This window comes from Tauraco erythrolophus, chromosome Z (genome assembly GCF_009769465.1).
Source record: "Tauraco erythrolophus isolate bTauEry1 chromosome Z, bTauEry1.pri, whole genome shotgun sequence".
Classification (NCBI taxonomy): Eukaryota; Metazoa; Chordata; class Aves; order Musophagiformes; family Musophagidae; genus Tauraco; species Tauraco erythrolophus.
This window is the reverse complement of record NC_141496.1, coordinates 43,273,895-43,291,676: the sequence shown is the minus strand read 5'-3', so window position 1 is coordinate 43,291,676 and position 17,782 is coordinate 43,273,895. Positions and strand designations below refer to the sequence as shown.

At 40.0% G+C, this 17,782-nt stretch overlaps 1 protein-coding gene across 1 annotated transcript in view; it reads right to left on the bottom strand.

Moving 5' to 3' along the window:
- Positions 1–17,782, bottom strand: part of GRIN3A (glutamate ionotropic receptor NMDA type subunit 3A) — a 76,411-nt gene that overhangs the window by 34,624 nt on the left and 24,005 nt on the right. The window contains exons 2-3 of the mRNA XM_086629243.1: positions 9,709–10,313; positions 3,125–4,172 (exon numbers count right to left, since the gene is read on the bottom strand). Coding sequence (XP_086485369.1) covers positions 3,125–4,172; positions 9,709–10,313 — 1,653 coding nt within the window. The remainder of the gene's footprint in view (positions 1–3,124; positions 4,173–9,708; positions 10,314–17,782) is intronic.

The window sequence follows — 17,782 nt, the reverse complement described above, 5'->3', positions numbered from 1 at the left end:
TCTGGTCCATGAATCAGAGAAGTGCCTGACTAGGAATCATAGAATCATTTAGGTTGGAAGAGACTTTGAAGATCATCAAGTCCAACCATTAACCTAACACGGTCAAGTCCACCACTAAACCATGTCCGTAAGCACCACATCTACATGTCCTTTTAAATACCTGCAGGGATGGTGACTCAACCACATCTCTAGGCAGCCTGTTCCAATGCTTGATAAGTCTTTAGGTGAAGACATTTTTTCTAATAGACAATCTAAACCTCCCCTGGTGCTATTTGAGGTCATTTCCTTTTGTCCTGTCACTTGTTACTTGGGAAAAGAGACCGACTGCCACTTAGAGGTAGTTGTAGAGAGTAATACGGTCTCCCCTCAGCCTCCTTTTCTCCAGATTAAACAATCTCTGTTCCCTCAGCTGCTCCTCATAAGACTTGTGCTCTAGACCCTTCACCAACTTTGTTGTCCTTTCTTCGGACACGCTCCAGCACCTCAATGTCTTTCTTGTAGTGAGGGGCCCAAAACTGAACACAGTATTCAAAGTGGGCCTCACCAGCGCCGAGTACAGGGGGACAGTCACTTCCCTAGTCCTGGTCACACTATTTCTGATACAAGCCAGGATGCTATTGGCCTTCTTGGCCACCTGGGCACACTGCTGGCTTGCATTCAGACAGCTATTGATCAACACTCCTAGGTCCTTTTCCACCCAGCAGCTCTCCAGCCACTCTTCCTCAAGGCTGTAGTGTTGCATGGGGTTGTTGTGACCCAAGTGCAGGACCTCACACTTAGCCTTGTTGAACCTCATAAAATTGGCCTCAGCCCATCGATCCAGCCTGCCCAGATCCCTCTGTAGAGTCTTTCTACTCTCAAGTAGATCAACACTCCCACCCACCTTGGTGTCATCTGCAAACTTACTGAGGATGCACTCAATCCCCTCATCCAGATCATTGACAAAGATATTAAACAGAACTGGCCCCAATACTGAGCCTTGAGGAGTGCCACTTGTGATCGACACCAACTGGATTTACCTCCATTCACAACTCTTTGGGCCCGGCCACCCAGACATTTTTTTACCCAGCCCATCCAAGCCATGAGCAGCCAGTTTCTCCTGGAGAATGCTATGAGAAACAGTGTCAAATGCTTTTCTAAAGTCGAGGTAGACAACATCCATGGCCTTTCTCTCATCCACTAAGCTGGTCACCTTGTCACAGAAGGAGTAATGCCACTGATTTAATGGGATCACTGAGGTTACTAAACATGAGTCATTGATGTTTCTGTTCTGGACTAAGACCTGTGTTTGCAGCACCTGATATGCTTCAATAATCTGTGTTCAGTTTTGTAACTCAACAGCCAAACTTTACAGTGCAGCTTTAGAATAATTTCATTTTCTTGCAATTGCAGAAATTTCCCAACACTTGTCTTAGGAACTCCATGTGTGGTCACAATAATGATGGAAGAAAATAGGATGTAATCTGACATGATTTGATTTGATGGATTAGCTGATGCCCATGCAAAGACTACAGGACTAAGCTAATTTTCAAGCCAACATTACAGCTCACACAACAGTGACTGTAAAGGAGATATTCCTGGAGTTGAGGAAATCCAGCCAAAAGCTCTCATTTGCTTATTCGGAATGCTTTGAATGAAAAATACATGATTCCTGGACTTTTCTGGCTTAAATTGATGAAGTTAATGATGCGGTATTTATGATATTTTTTTCTGGGAGGGGAAGGGCAGATTATCAGCAGCGATTTGCTTTAAATCATAAATCAATTTTAGAGTGCCTCAGGCCAATCATAAAAAGTATTGTTCTTTGTTTAAGTATTTTTGGTAGAAATAATCTAGACAAACTTGGAGGAAGTGAGTCAGAAGTCGTACTTACAAAGTCAAAACTGTATGGTCATTAGTCTGAATGCAAAGTTTTACTAACACAACAGATGGAGCTTAGCCTTTGATGTCTGGAGGGACATATGTGACCTTTATTTACACAATTTATGAAAGCAAAATGAATGTTCACTTCTGGAGTTCTTAAACAGTGGCACAATGCTGTATCAATTCAGCCACTTGAGACAAATCAACAATGGATGGTTTCGAAGCTATGTACCAGCAGTTAGGTCGTAAGTATAAAACTGTGGACAATACAGTCACACCTTCACTGGAGAAAGTGCCAAACAAGCATGGGAAATTTGCTGTTGCCACCCTATCGCCTACACTGACTGCAAGATGAAGAGGATGCCTGCTCTTGTGTCACCTGCAGCCAGATATTCTCTCTACAAACCATTCTGCACACATGTTTTCATGATCATTACTTAGTGGCAATTAAAATCAGAATAGTCTTATAAAATGACTGGACTCAAATTCCCACTGAAGTTCCTTTCATTCCCCCTTGGGAGTGAGGGAGAGAGTGGGTGGAAGCAGTCCCACTTCTACATTTCTCCTTGCCTCACCCAAAAGTATCAGGAAGTCTGAGCTATTTGCAGATGGGTTATCTGCAACATAATTAATCTCTTCCCATGACAGTTCCTCAGCAGAAACAACATTGCAAGTCAAATATCTGACTACTTGTAAAGTAAATTCCACTGTTTTTATGCAGAAGGTAGGATTTTTTGAAATATTTTAGTTCTGCTCCATTCGATTTAGCATTCGTGGGGAATTTTGCCAGTAACACCTTTGTAAGCACCATTATGGCCTGTGAAATACTAGCAAAATCCCACCTAGAACATCGGTTATTTTGTGTTCATGCTGCGTGGTTGTTTTGATTACATCTCAGGATGACCCAAATCAACCGATAGATCAAAATAACTACAGCCCAAAGGGACTTCAGAACTGAAACCAAACCCTTAATCTGCATGTAGAAGCCACTTTTCTTCTCTGCAGTGGGCAACACCAAAATCCTTCACCTTCCTCCTCACTCACAATCTTTAAAATCTCCCAAACACTTCTGTGGATGTTTAAAGATCCTCTCTCACTGAACTTTCCTACTGAGCTGCTGTTAGGTGGTAACTAATTGTAGTGCAACTGCTGTTTTGCACACAGATTGCTTTCTGATTTTATTAGAAACCATCAATCATGCAGCAGTGGATTTTGACTGGAAGAAGAGAAGGCTGAGTTAATAACAACAGACATGCTTTACCTTTGGGTCGTGTATTCCAGAAAGCTCTTCATAGATCTTCTCTCCTACCATGACGGCAGCTAGGTTGGCTGTGTATGTGGACAAACAAAACAGACAGAAAATAGCCCAGAGATTCATTAAAAACCTTCCAGTCCAGCACTTGGGAGGTTTGATGGCAGCTGTTCTTCCAAACAAGATTGCATAGCAGACATTCAGGGCAGAGGAGAAAGAGAAGACTTTGTTCCTATTCCTTCCCTTGGGGGTCATCCCAAAAGGACTTTTCCACTCATACAAGGTGAGGAATATAGCTGTGATGTGCAGAGCAACAAATATCCCCAGCCACATAGTCCAATGAAGTGGCCACATAAAGGCTCCAATAGGAGCTGCTGTGTCTCTGGTCCTCACCAAGATGCCCAAGCTAGTTGAAAAGAAAGGGCTGGTGAAATCAATCACTTGGCTGCGGGCAGTGTTAATGCTAAATGACGTCACTGCCATGTGAGCTGTGCCAGCAAGAAGGTCTCCCACCAGCCCTGTCCAGTGGCCATTCTTCCAGGCTCCATATTTTCCATCACCAACAATGTACAAGTCAAAATCAAAATTCATATCCTCAGCTAGCTTCTCCAGCAGGTCAATGCAGTAGCCATAACAGCATTTCTTCAGCTCAATGGGAACGGTGTCATTCCCTCCTTGAAGGGTTTCAAACAGGTTATCCAGCACGGCTGAATCATTGGTCAAAGGATCCAGGCACAGCTGCCCTGCTGGGCAAAGACCTTCATCATCTACATCTCTTGTAAAGACAAATGGATGCTCAATGAGAGTTACCACTCTGAGATGCAGCCGGGTGGGGTGCTGCATGTGATTTTTATGTCTCTGGGCCTGTTCTGGCCATATCCCATAGTCCATGATTATCTTTCCTTCTTGCCAGCTCCCCAGACGAGTCCACATTGGGTTCCCGACAGGGTCGTGCTGCAGATTCCAGATGAAGAAGTTGTTTTCTGAGCTGACGATGGAGGAGTCTTTCACCTTAATGTGGCCACTGAGACCATCAAAAGTTGTGTTGGCTAAAAACCTGTTGGAGGGAGAAAGCAGAGTAGTCAGAAGCAGTCAGCTGAAGTCATTGTGCTAAAGCATATGCAGACACTACAAATTTACGTTTAAGAGAATAGATTTGGGATGTTGTTGAACATCTGGATGATTAATAGCTGTCCTATGGCACAATGAACAAGCCACTTAATTTATGACTGAAGTACTTGGGAATGTTCTCCTACATATCTTACCTAATGTAAATGAAAACTCTTCAGGAAAGATAATCTTTTTACTTATTAGAAAAAATGAGTGAGAGAACATAATTTTTTTCAGTTACCTTTGCCTCATAAATTAATGAAACATAGGTTAGTTCTAAGCTGAACTCACCAGATCTGTAGTCAGTTTCCTAGATAAAAATATGTATGAAAATGGAAGAATGGAAATTATGTATGAATGTTCTTCCAAGAAAAATCCTATAATCTCAGTAAGATCTAGCTTACATAAGAGAGGATACTGATTGCTGTCAACAGCTTTCAAGCACTCTGAAGTGAACCAATCTGGATTCAAACATGCAGATTTGGCATTGATAAATCACTGTTAGCCACTTGAGAATGAAGAAATGGACTCAGTGAAAGATGGTTGCCCATGGACAGACAGTTTTAATTCTTATTGAGAGAAAAAAAAAAAGTTCCTTAAAATATCTGAAAAAGTAGTGTTCTTAGAACTACAATTTTGACATTGTAGCAGATCTTATGAAGTGTGCCAGTTTTGCACTGCAGATTTTGCATTGAGATATTTTGGCTTTTACTATCCCAGATATTCAGAACAAAGTTAAGTATTTCCTTTGTATTGGGTGGCAATGTTTGCTAGTGGTTGTCCTCCCTGTATGTTGAATTCAGCTTCTGGTAAGTCATGATCAAAGAGGCTAAAATGACATGGATAAAGGAGCAGGAAACTGAGCAGGGAATGTGTTGTAGGGAGAAAATCCTTCTTAGTGTAAACACCATGACAGCTGAACTGCACTCTGTTAATACGAAAGCTGCTATGCGTTTTGCAGGGGCTGTAGAGGGAGCCTACTAAGACTGTGTAAATCTTAGTATGGCAATTCCATTAAAAAACAACGGAGTTAAATGGCTGCTAATACAGTGTGAGGTAAGCCAGGCACTATCTTTCCATAAGACGCATTCAGAAGACAGTCTATTTCGCTGTGATAGTAGAATACAACACCTCACATTAGTTCTGGGAATTGGATGAAAGCAAGTATTCAAAGAAGTATAAAGGCTATAGCTGTCATTCCAGCCTCAATAAGCAAGACATAAACTTTAAGTAGTGTTAATAAAATAACCTTAAATTCATTTGAAAAGGACAAATCCATAGAAAGTATGTGTGCATGCATGCTTCTGCCCAGTCTCTACCCTTTGTTTTGATGAATGATGATGATTTTTGAGGGAGTTTCAGCAGTTAAAACGTCTCAAGAACATATCAGGTTTTCTCCTCATAAAGGGTAAATTTATGAAACTAAATAATATAGTTTTGACTGTGGCTGTGTGTGGTGTGTGTGAGAGCCTTCTCTGAGATGGCTTCAAAATTCTTCTTATGCAGTCCATTTTGATACAGCCAATACTGTCAAAAGCAATTGTACATGTGTTAACTTGGGCCTGAAAATTATGCCAAAAAATGCACACAGGTGTTCATAATGAGACAGATGCATAAATGTGGTTCTAATTTTTAAAATCCTTTAACACTTAGTCTAGTGTTAGCTAAATGATACCATATCTTCATTAATCAGTGGTGTCTGTCACTGTTTGACTAGCCCTTTCCTCCTACCCTGTGTTTCATATTTGATGGTGTACTTGCATGTTTGTGTATGTAAACATTGTCAAGACAAAGTTTATAGGGCAAGGCAATCTTAAACACTAAAGAAAGGTTTATGTGCCCATAAACTTATCTGTTTTTTATCTCTCCTCCTCAGTCTTTGTAAAAAATTGTGCAACTTCTTCCTTACAAGCCTTGCTGGGCTTATATACTGAAGGCATCACTAAGAAAACGACAGTAAAACCATTGCATGTATAGGTGGGTCTGTACATAAAATTTTGAAAGAATTGTTTAAGTGTGCAAAACAGTGTTAATAGCTCACAAAATGCCAAAATTGAGGGGGACAAGTCCTCAGATGGAATAAGATAGCAAAGTTCTGATGAATTTGACTCCACGTTGCTACTACAGCACAACTTGGATATCAGAATGCTGCAGACCAGGTGCTCTGGGAATAGATGAAGCTATGGAATAATGCATTAGATTTATTTTCTGCAGGTAGAATGAGAACAGTGGAATTTATGCAATGTATTCTTTGACTTTCACTGCAGAAATAAGTGTGCCCATGAGGGTGAATCGAGCCCTCTGTACCTGTCCTGTGGTTGAATTGTGTTAGAAGTGGTTACCTGAGAGATTTAGTAGCATTGAAATGTATGACTTCACTACCTTATCAAGTTAATGGCTTACTTTTGGAACTGATTTGCATATTCTGTTTTTTGGTAGTGTCAAGACATTAATCAAAATAAATGAGGGGAACCATGTGGTAGATCATACATTGTAACAACACTTTGTTTTATACGTGAAAGGCTATGGCTGCTAATAATTTGCACACTCTGTATGCAGCACTAGAGAAACTCATGCCAGGGACTCTATGGAAAAACTCCCTTACTTGGTAACTTTAGGAAATAGGTAAGAGGATCTGATTACATTATTTAAACCAGCAATCTCTAGTGTCAATCTTTGGGAATTACAAGTGCTTAGTACTGCACATACACTCTGGCAATATCTGAGCAATATCTTTTCAGTAGGACTACCAACAGATTTGTATGGAAAAAAGATATGTACAAATTTCAGAATGTGAAAGGTCAGATCCTCAAGTCTGACAGCTGCATGAATTTCCTTGATGTCATATCAATATGTGTGAGCTGATGATCATGCTGATAGGCTGTGCTAGCTGTATCAAAGCTTTATTAGTGTCACTTCAGTTAGACCAATGAGTCCAAAGTGTGTAATTTGCTCATTCCAGCTTTATTTGTTTTTCATGTGCTTTGTTGCGAGAACTGCTTATTAGAGCTCTAGCAGTACTATCATACTCCAGCAGCGATATCTTTGTAGTACCTTTCAGAATAATTTAATTAAATTATTTAATTTTCTTTCAGGCTTGATGGCTCGGTCATTCGACATCTTTCTTGGAAAGTTTACTGGAAGCAAGAACTAGAATGGAAAAGAAAATTTCAGGCTGCTGAAATTACCCAAAAAGCAGAGTGAAAGCTGTAAGACTAGTTAAAGCTGTAAGACTAAATCTATAAGACAAGATGAGGCTTTGAAATTTTAGTGCCTTGTTCCATCAACAAGGGTGCTCCCACGATGAGGTATGAACAGATCAGGGAACGGATCTGTTTGTGGATTGAAGGACAGAGACTTACAACAGTGTAATCTTCAGCAGTTTGTACATCTATAGCCATACCCCTATCCATATAGATAAAAGTATACTGGCCCAAGATGGGCCAGATCTTGGTCCTGTTTACAATCGCTATTCTGCTCTTGGGTGGCATTTAAATGTCTGCACGGCCAACGAGGGCAGTGTTGGCGATGAAAGCTCCGGTGTCAGCTGTAGCAGCTTCTGGGACTGCTGTTTAATGACACACTGCAGTTAAAGGAGGCGAAGCTCTGTGCCACTGTGCCTTCTCCATCTCCGCCTACCGCAGCTCCAAGGCTACATATCAAGACAGATGGGTCCATTCAGACAGAAAAACACCCGCATTAGTAAACACTTAATTAAGCACCAGATAAAATTTTCCTTTTTGGAGGCGTACCAGTTGCCTAAAAGCACTCATGCAAAGGACAAGGTTGGTCACAGTTAAGCCACTCACTGGTGCTTCACACCTGAGAAATTATTGGTACCACTCAGTTAATAGTTATGCTGCTAACAAATGCATCAGTACTGGCCAGCAGGTATCTTGTCTCTCTTATACACTATAAAACAGCTGCAATGATTCAGGAAAAGGGTTTATCTAACCTGTTATTTTCTCTTTAAGAGGGTCCACAAGCAGATGCCTAGGGAAAAAAGGGCTAAGCATATAATCCTTTTTTTTTCCCACCATATCTTTACTGAAATGAAGGGACAAGGAATTTCATAAATACGAAATTGCATATTGTCTCTCAAAATATAGTAAAAGTTACATCAGTCACTGTTCGTAAGAGCGCTAACAGCTTTCTGTATAAAGCAATGATGAAGAAATATTTTGTGGGAAAACTGTTTTAAGTTTACTTTCCTTTTTCTTTGTCCCTTCCTTAACCCTCAAAAAGTTTGTTCATAAAACTACTGTCCTCAAATATTTGTTGCTTTAAGAAGCCTCTTGCTGAGTTTTTACTTTTCAGAGACTTAGGTATGATCCAGTTAAAATACTCAGAATAATGAGACAAAATCAATACCACAAGTCAGTGGGGATCTTGCAGCCAGTGCAGTATTTATTTCCAAGCCTTGTTTCATTCTCTGGAAATAGGTTTTTTTTTGACCTCTAAATTATGGATGAGTGCTGACTAAGGAACTGTTAGGGTCTCAGATGTTTGTGTTTTGAGCAGTGCCGTTACCACATTATTGTGAAGCCATATCTCAGATACCATCTAAAAAAAGTTGCAGACATACAAAAAGCTTCAAGAACTTACATCCTAACTCCATCAAACAAAATCTGTAGGCTGAAAACCAGGTGTAACAGGGGGGATAGAGGCAACAGTCACTGGATGTAAACCAGGTGATGAATTCACATACTTAGCAAGGACCTTTTCGTTTGTTTTCAAAAAGAACCACACAATTTTTCCTCTCATATGTTAAACACTAGAATATTTCTAGACATGAGTCCTCAAGCAGTTTTGGGCACAGCTTCAGTATAGTGACGTGCCATGGTCTACAGGAACAGCTTTAACAGAAGCTGAAAGAGGAGCCTCCCGCACCAAGCAGCAGAGCGAGCACCTTGTAGTTTTGAGTGCTCTCATCAGCAGCAGTGGCCTCTGAGGTGGTCAAGGTGCTCCTCTTTTGTTTCTTTTCCATGGAAGCATACTAGCAAGGGCTACATATCTGCTTTTACGCGGATTGCTTTGGTAGCGCAAATATTCTTATCGTGTTTTGTATTCTCTTAGCGATTTCAAAACCTCAGAGAATTTGACACTAGCTCTGACTCCTCCCTCTTGTATGCATAAACATAAATACAAGATACTTTCGGAGCATAGACTGTAACCTAGACTATGTTTATTATGTGATCTCTACTTCTCTGGAACAGTATCTTCTTCTAGAACTGCCTTGATCTCCCTCTGTGGCTAAGTCTAAGCCCCGTCATTTGCCCAGAAGTAATGAAGCAGGAGGAAATACTGAAACAAATACTGAAAACATGTGAAAATATGTGAAAATACTGAAACAAATGTGTGTATGAGGGAGGGTTAACAGCATGATAGCAAAGCCACTGAGAATGGTGGGGAGGGGGAGGAACTTTTTTTTTCTTGTATACCACAAATATTATCTACACAAAAGAAAAAAAGGAAAAACTTACTTTGACAAATACTGCCCTGAAGTGATATTCCTTTCATCTGTGTCCATGCAATTCATTGTACTTGGAATAAGAGCTAGTTCAGGTTGAATCATGGTGGCTGCTGCTACAGCTCTTGCTACCAGCTCCATTGCATCCTGCACGTAATGCTCGAAGACTGACTGTGTTGTCTTCCCATGAGCAATGAGACCGAGCGGCAAACCTTCTGTTCTCAGTTCTTCCACGTTTTGTGAATCCCCAATAATCCAGTGAAGTTCTGGAGGCATCACACCAAACTGGGTGGTTATTTCAAAAATCCTCCGCGTTTTTTCCATGTCACAGCCAAACATCACCATGGTAGATGTTGTGTCTTTGATGCTCTCCAGGTAAAACTGTAAGTAGTTCAGAAGGTCACTGGTTGAAGTGAGGTTTGCAGTGATGTTTATAATGGATCCCAGGTGGAACTTGGAGCTCTGTTGTGTGAGGAAGAGAAAATCAGTGATGTTCCACTCCTCCTGGCATAGCATCAGGCTGAAATTATACCAGTTGTTCATCGCAAGGATCGAGAAAGTGACGTCAGCATCAGAACTCAGTGAGTTTTCTAAACTCATCTGCAGGTGAAGAGGATTCTGTAGTTAAAAATATGAAAGACAACTGATCAGGAATGTGCTGGACCCAAAGTTAATGGGTTTGCTTAATTTTTATTCATCTTAATTTATTCAAAGTAATTACCTGTCAACTAAGAGAACTGAGGGAAACAGGGAAACTTATATCCACCCAGTTTAAATGGACTGTGATTCATGGGCTTCCTTGGCTAGAGTCTGAGTCAACTTCAGAAGTCACTAATGAGTCTGTTTCCAAGAATCTGTATTTCTTTCAATTCATTTGTATTTTCAGATTTCTTGGCATTCTCAAGCAAAGACTTCCCTGCTCTCCTAACAGAGGTAGGAGAAGGTATGTCCTTACTGTTCAGCTTCAATCCATATGTTAATGTTCAAGTTGAATGGATGCTGACAAGTTCTTTGGTAAACAATACCAGAAAAATAAAGAAGAGTCATCAGGTTTGTTTTTTTTATTATTTATTATTATCTCTTTTATTTTTGGTGGTTGGGGGCTTTTTTACACAGACATATGAGCAACCTAATTAAACAGATCACAGTCTACAATCAACGCACATCATGTACTCCCAGTAAAACATGAGAAGACTGACTCTTTGGTAAAGGACAAGTTACTAAATGGACAAAAGGCTAAGATACGCAGACTGTGATTTCTGAGCTGGAAAACATTCCATAAATAAGCATTCCATAGTCATTTTTCCACGTCATCGATGATATAACAGAACTTAACCTGTTATGTTTCCCAACACCATTGCTCCTGGCTTTATCTTTTCCAGAAAAGGAGGAAGGATGTGCGGCTAATTCATCTGTTCTCTTAAGGTAAATATTTCTTCCTTTCTTATTATTTGCTCTATAAATACTTTTCCCTTACTTATTCCTCCCCCTTCCCTCGTCCCAAAAATAAAGCTAGATTTTATTTATAGATTTAGTAAGGAAGAAGAAAATTAAAGAATTGAAGCAATTGCTGACATTTTGCTATGAAATAATTCTCTGCTCTACCAAAATGTTTCTATCAGGCCTTCAGCTAGCACATTATATACTGTTCCAACTTTTGGTTTCAGCTGAGAACTTGACAGTCTTCAGTGTAGCTTTGCTAAAAAAGTTATTTTACTTTACACTGCCATTGATTCCAACCATGAGACTGTTCAAAAAATGTGAATTATGATGCCAGTTTCAATGCATCTTTTGGTTTGTGAGATCTTTGTCATGACTTTACATTTGTCTGTATTCGTGCCCCCTCAAATTATATCTTATCCTACACAAGTACTTGAATTTTATCATTCTATCCATTAAGTTACAAAACACTTAAGGTCTGTTTATTAGCTTACATTTTCAGTAGTTAACATGCGTTATATATAAGAAGGATCAAACCTTTATTGTGTAAAAAATTGGTATAAAATGCTGTCGTTTTGATTTTGACAGTATTTTTGTGTTCATTATAGGCTCCAGTTTGTCTGCATCTTAGAAATGTCAGTCTGAATTTGGAATAATATGATAATTGCTCAATTTGCACTAGTTTTACTAAAATAAAACCCTGGGCTCTCCAATACTGGGCATACTACGGATGTAAGGGGTGGAATGAATAAAAAAAAACCTGAAGAGCTAAACACCATTTATAAGCAGCAAGCTTTCACTGTGTTAATTTCCAGTTAAATGAACTCATAATCTGTTTTCCAGAGCAGATGATTTAAATTCAGAGCTTGATAAAGAGAATACTGTAACTGAAGATGCTCTCAGCTCTTTTTGTTATCTCTTGGTTTTGGTACCTGTAGCTTTTTTTTACACAGACACATGAATAAGCTAATTAAATAGATCACTGTCCACAATCAATGCACATCATGTACTGCCAATAAGACACAAGAGGACTGACTCTTTGATAAAGGACAAGTTACTGAATGCACAAGAAGCTAAGCTGCGCAGACTCTGTAATTTCTATGCTGGAAAACATTGCTTACTAATTAAAATACATGATTAGTTCAGGAAAAAAAAAAAGCATTGTGCATAATATCTGGGTTTGGGAAGCTGATTTGAATAAATTAGTCTCCGCAAACTGAATGACAACAAACTATTTTTCTGAGGTTATGAGATGATCAGAAAAATTAACTCTAGTTTTTTCTTACTGAAAATAGAGGGTAGTAGAAAGGATTTTCCTTGTGTCCTCTCTGTCCAAGATCGAGTAAAAGTGTGAACAGGTTTTGCATGGTGACCTGACTCCAGTCAGCAAAATTTTGCAAGCCTATTGGCTTAGTTAATTTGAGTGTTAGAGAAAAAATGAGTTACTCACTATACATAGAACATTTTGCATATATAAATAATATCACACAACCTGACCATACCTGTAGGAGGAAGAGGAAATGTCTTCAGTATATTCAGAAGCATAACACCTCAAGCATAGTACTATAGCCATTATGGCATAGGTGCAGGTATAAAAAAAATCCATTGGATGCAGAAAAACAACCATGTGCTGATGAGTGATGGAAGTTAGCAATAACAGCTGTGTCCATACTATTGATTAAAATAGCCCCAGAAAACAAACTTGAGCATTTGTACTGGTCTGGTTTTGGTGCATGCCAATTAGGTTTCTCATACCATGCACTGGCAGTTTGGATCCTAGCACATTTTGGGGATCACTCCCAGAAGGGAGTATGGATAAGACTGCATGAGAACCTGCTCTCCATTTTATCCGGTAGGTTTAGATCTTTGAAGACCTCTATGTCCTCATGCTAAACCCAGTGCATATACACACATATACAAATCTGCTTCTGCTTGTCTACAGCACTGTTCTTCCAGTATTATGACACTTTGAACTGATAAAGATACACAAAAGCTAAAAATTACAGCTTAGAGTCACTGGGCATTACACTGGGCCCAGCAAACCAAACACAGCACCAAGCACACATAGTCCAGATAAAGTGGAGCTCTGCCTCAGGGCCAGCAAACTGGACATAACTTTGCTCAGCAGTGCAGGTAAAGGCAGTTTCCATCTGGCCTGCTATTCTCAGGTGCTGGGCTCAACTCAACTGTAGCAGTGCAACTACACGCTTAGTCCTCAGGAGCTCTAGCATTGGTCCCTGTCTTACATGCAACATACTTGGATGTGTCAATATGGTCCAGCAGACTGCTCTTGTATTGAGACACTGACCCTTTACTTAATGGAGATGGTTTGGGATAACTTGGCTTAGATGGAGCCTGAGTTTAAAAGTGCTTCTTGGTGAGAAACCACCCGTGCTCCAGCTGTCACTTTCAAAGCCCACAGATGCATTCACGTGAGCACTCATCATCATTGTGATTTCTTAGTTGCTAAATTCCCTGTTAATATGCTTGAAAGGTAAATGTTCAGCCCTGAAACCCAGCAAACACAGTCTCTTTCTTTTATTAAGTGTACTGGGGACCGCACACCTGTCTTCAGAATTTTTCTGATACAATAATATACATAAAATTCTGTCACTAGGTGTTTGTCTTCTGCTTAACTTTCAGCTAATTCTCAGTCTACTATGCAAACACTCCTGTAGACATTGGAGAGAAACAGCAATTAATATTTGCTTTGTACTGGGACTCAGGGAAGAGGTTACTTGATGGGCCACCACATTTCACAGCTTAATCAAGAAGAACTCTCTCTGGCCTCATCTAATGAGTGGTTAGTTGACTTTACCAGTTTTATATTCAAAGAAGATCCTTTTAGGAAAAGATGTGGCGATGTTTGGATTTAATACCTTCTTAATTTTATTTTAAAAGGCTTATTTGTCATTCGTAGGATGCAGTTGAACATATAGGCCGTTAAAAATTTACACAGAAGTCACATATCAGTATACATCCTTTGATATTGTAGTATTCTTAATGCTTTTTTATTGATTTCTCTTTCTTTAAAATAGACAATTACTGCTTTTTAAAGAGGCACTTTCAAAAATTGTTTATTCAGTCATTCAGTAGCAATCACTGAGACTGCATAATTTCATAGGAAACGCTTTCAACAACTTAAATGATAGTTTAGATGTGTATAACTTTGTACTTGTCATGGAACAAAAATTTATGAGACAGTATCAGTGTATTGAACTGTGCCCATTCATCCTTATTAAATTTCTTAGACAAACTCCTTCATTACCTCACTCTGGAAATTAGTAAAGTTTGACTATTTCAGTTCAATTGTCAATTAAAGCTCATATGGAAATTCAGCTGCTTTGTTTAAATTTGTCTTTAAGCTGTCATCAAAGATGATATGACTTGCATCAGTTTTTCTTCAAATTACACAAACAGAATTAAACCTCATTAGAATAATATGTTAATTGTGATCTATTTTTAATAATCTGTTTGCATTTACATTGTGTCACTAGCAAAAACATTTTCTGTGTCTATGAGAGGTTGATTTTTATTGCACATCATTAGCTCCTGTGTTATAAACCAGCCATGATCAACTGACTGCAGTTATTACTGGGTAAAGAATAGGCCTAGAATCCTTAATTTCTGACTAATCACCTTTGGATCATGTACCAACAGTCTTGCCACTGACTCTCCATGGGCTTTGGACCACGCCATTCATGGAATATTAAGCTTTACATGGTCTGATGTGTTTCACTCCCCTACATCAGCAGAGACCGTAACTACTTATTTGCTTTTTGTATCCCAACTGGAGCAGTTTTACAGTTTTGTTGCCTGAGACGCCTGAGATAGCAGGTTCCTTTAACAACTGAAATATGATTTGCATTTCATTAATGCAGTATTTTTCAAGACCCATCCTTAGACCTTGCAAATCTTGTGAGCACAAATGCCTGGAGCTGGACTGACTTACACCCTGAAGGATCTGGCCATTTATCTCTTCAACTAAATTTGTAATGCTAATGAGCCATGGTCACAGTGACATTTTATTTGACATTATGATAGTTTCATTAGCAGAGTTAAAAGCATATATGTAAATATTCTTTTGCTAACTGTGTAAAAGTAAATAATACATGGAAAATATTATTCCCTTCTGACTCTCAAGAGCAAAGGCAGTGCTCAAATATATATTTATGATAAGAAACACAAAAGACAAAACATGCTATATAATCATAGAATGGTTTGAGTTGAAAGAGACCTCAAAGATCATCTAGTTCCAACCCCCCTGCCATAGGCAGGGACACCCTCCACTACACCAACTTGCTCAAAGCCTCATCCAACCTGGCTTTGAACACTTCCAGGCATGGGGCATCCACAACTTCTCTAGGCAGTCTGTTCCAGTCCCTCATCACCCTCAGAGTGAAAAATTTCTTCCTTATATCCAATCTAAATCTGCCCTCTTTCAGTTTAAATCCATTGCCCCTTGTAAAAAGTCCCTCTCCAGCTTTCCTGTAGGCCCCCTTTAGGTACTGGAAAGCTGCTATAAGATCACCCCAGAGCCTTCTCTTCTCCAGGCTGAACAGCCCCAGCTCTCTCAGCCTGTCTTCATAGCAGAGGTGTTCCAGCCCTCAGATCATCTTTGTGGCCCTCCTCTGGACTTGCTCCAGTAGCTCCATGTCCTTCAATAATCACATCAGAGAAAGCTCCACCAAAGGAAAAAAAAAGCCTTCTGGCTTACGGTGCAACTGTGGGGATCCACAGCTTTACAAACAGATCTAAATGGCAGCTGTGAGCAAGCTGATGCCGCAGCTTCAAAAACCAGGAAGCTCTTTCACCCATAGCAGAAAATACAGAATTTAGGCTTAAACCTCAATTCCCTAAAGGCAATGGGCTCACCTATTACTTCTTCCTTTCACACCATGAAAAAAGATGCTATGAAACGTTATTTTATTTTTTCAATATCTGTTTTACCACTGAAACAGCAATGCTTCAGAGAGGGTTTTGTGCTGGCAGCTGATGGACTGCGCGAAGGACTTCGAATGGAGGCAGGTCCTGCCAGCCTGCCCAACCAGACGCTGAGCTGCCCACCGTATCGCATCCTGCTCAAGGCACAGCCCACCCGGCAGCAACAGCAGGAAGGTGTGCTCCGGCACATCCACCCCTGGACTGCAGTGGGAAACTCGCTCTGCCCGCAGGGAAGGCTGTGGCCAAGAGGCCGTGCAACCCGCAGGTTCCCACAGCAGAGGAGGAAGCATCCAGATTTTCTTCTCAGAATCCACTCTGCAGCTTCCGCAGAGATACAAGCGGTGCACGGGGCAGGCACACATCCCTCCACTCCCCTGTGAAGAGCTCTGGGAGCTGGGCCTGGGTGTTCTGCTGCTCCTGGGCTCTCTTCTGGTCCCAGTTAAGCCCCCAGCGCCTTGTCATGGACATCAATACGCATTAGATTTGGCTTCTAGGCCTTCATCCAGCAAAACACTTAAGCATAAGCAACATCATCAGTATGATTAAAAATACCAGTAGTACGTTTCTTATGCTATTTAGAATTTTAGTTCTCTGAGGGAGAAAATCTCAGACTTCCTTTGGCCCAAAAAGACAATGACTTCATGAATTCCTCTTTTACTTGTCTTGCACATCTGTCTCCACATACACACCTGTTTGACCAAGACAGTCAAACTGTCTTGACAGTAGGTTCCCACACTAAAGACTTTTTTGCAGATGGTTTAAAAGCTTCTGAGAGTGAAAAGCTAGCTTAGACTAGCCAGAGCTGTTCTGATTCCTGCAGCAAAAGAAGCCTGGCATCTGTCCAGACAATGCTTTATAAGTAGATCCTAAAAAGGCACTGACTGTTGACTTTAAAAACCACAACAGTTATACTAGTTAATTCTTGACTTAGTTTGTCCTAAAAATGATTTCTCTCATTAGATCACACAGTCATGACTTGAGGTTGCTTAGCATCTCTAATGCCTACATACAAACACTCCAAAACTGATCTGAATATGTATGCCTCTCCACAAGGTCAAAGAAGCAATATAAAATATGAACTTTCAGCTGTTCTTGGAAAGTAAGACCCATTATTTATCTTCATAGCCACTTATAAATTATCTTAAGTAATAATACTTCAAAAACTTCAAGGTGTTCTTTGCTCCAGGAGGAAAAAAAAAATAAATCTAGTATTTAAAGTTTGATGAAGAATATCACATACAGATGCCAAGAGCCAAAATGGTTTTTCGTTGCCTAAAATGTGTCATTATTGTTAAAAAACCCAGATAATTGTGAATGCAAATAGATTGGGGGAGCTACATTAATTCTCCATGATAGGCTTTCCTCCATCATTAGAATGGCAATGCAAAACTCTAGAGAACCACCTCTGCTCCATAGTACACTTCAAAGAGTGGCCAGGTCTATGTTTGTGACTCTTGCTCCCAAGAACCACAGTATTATCACCAATATCTGCAAAAGCCCTTGCAAGTGTTTGGGTAGAGATGCCAGGAGATACCAAGTGTGACTATTAGCCACAATTGAAAATTTGTTACTGCACGGTATTATTTTCTAGCAGCTCAACACTGATGAAATCAGGTTGTCACACGTAAGTGAGCAGAGCAAGATCTTGGCTAGCTCTACCCCAGACTTTCTTTCTAACGCCGTTTTCCAGCAAGACATTTCCT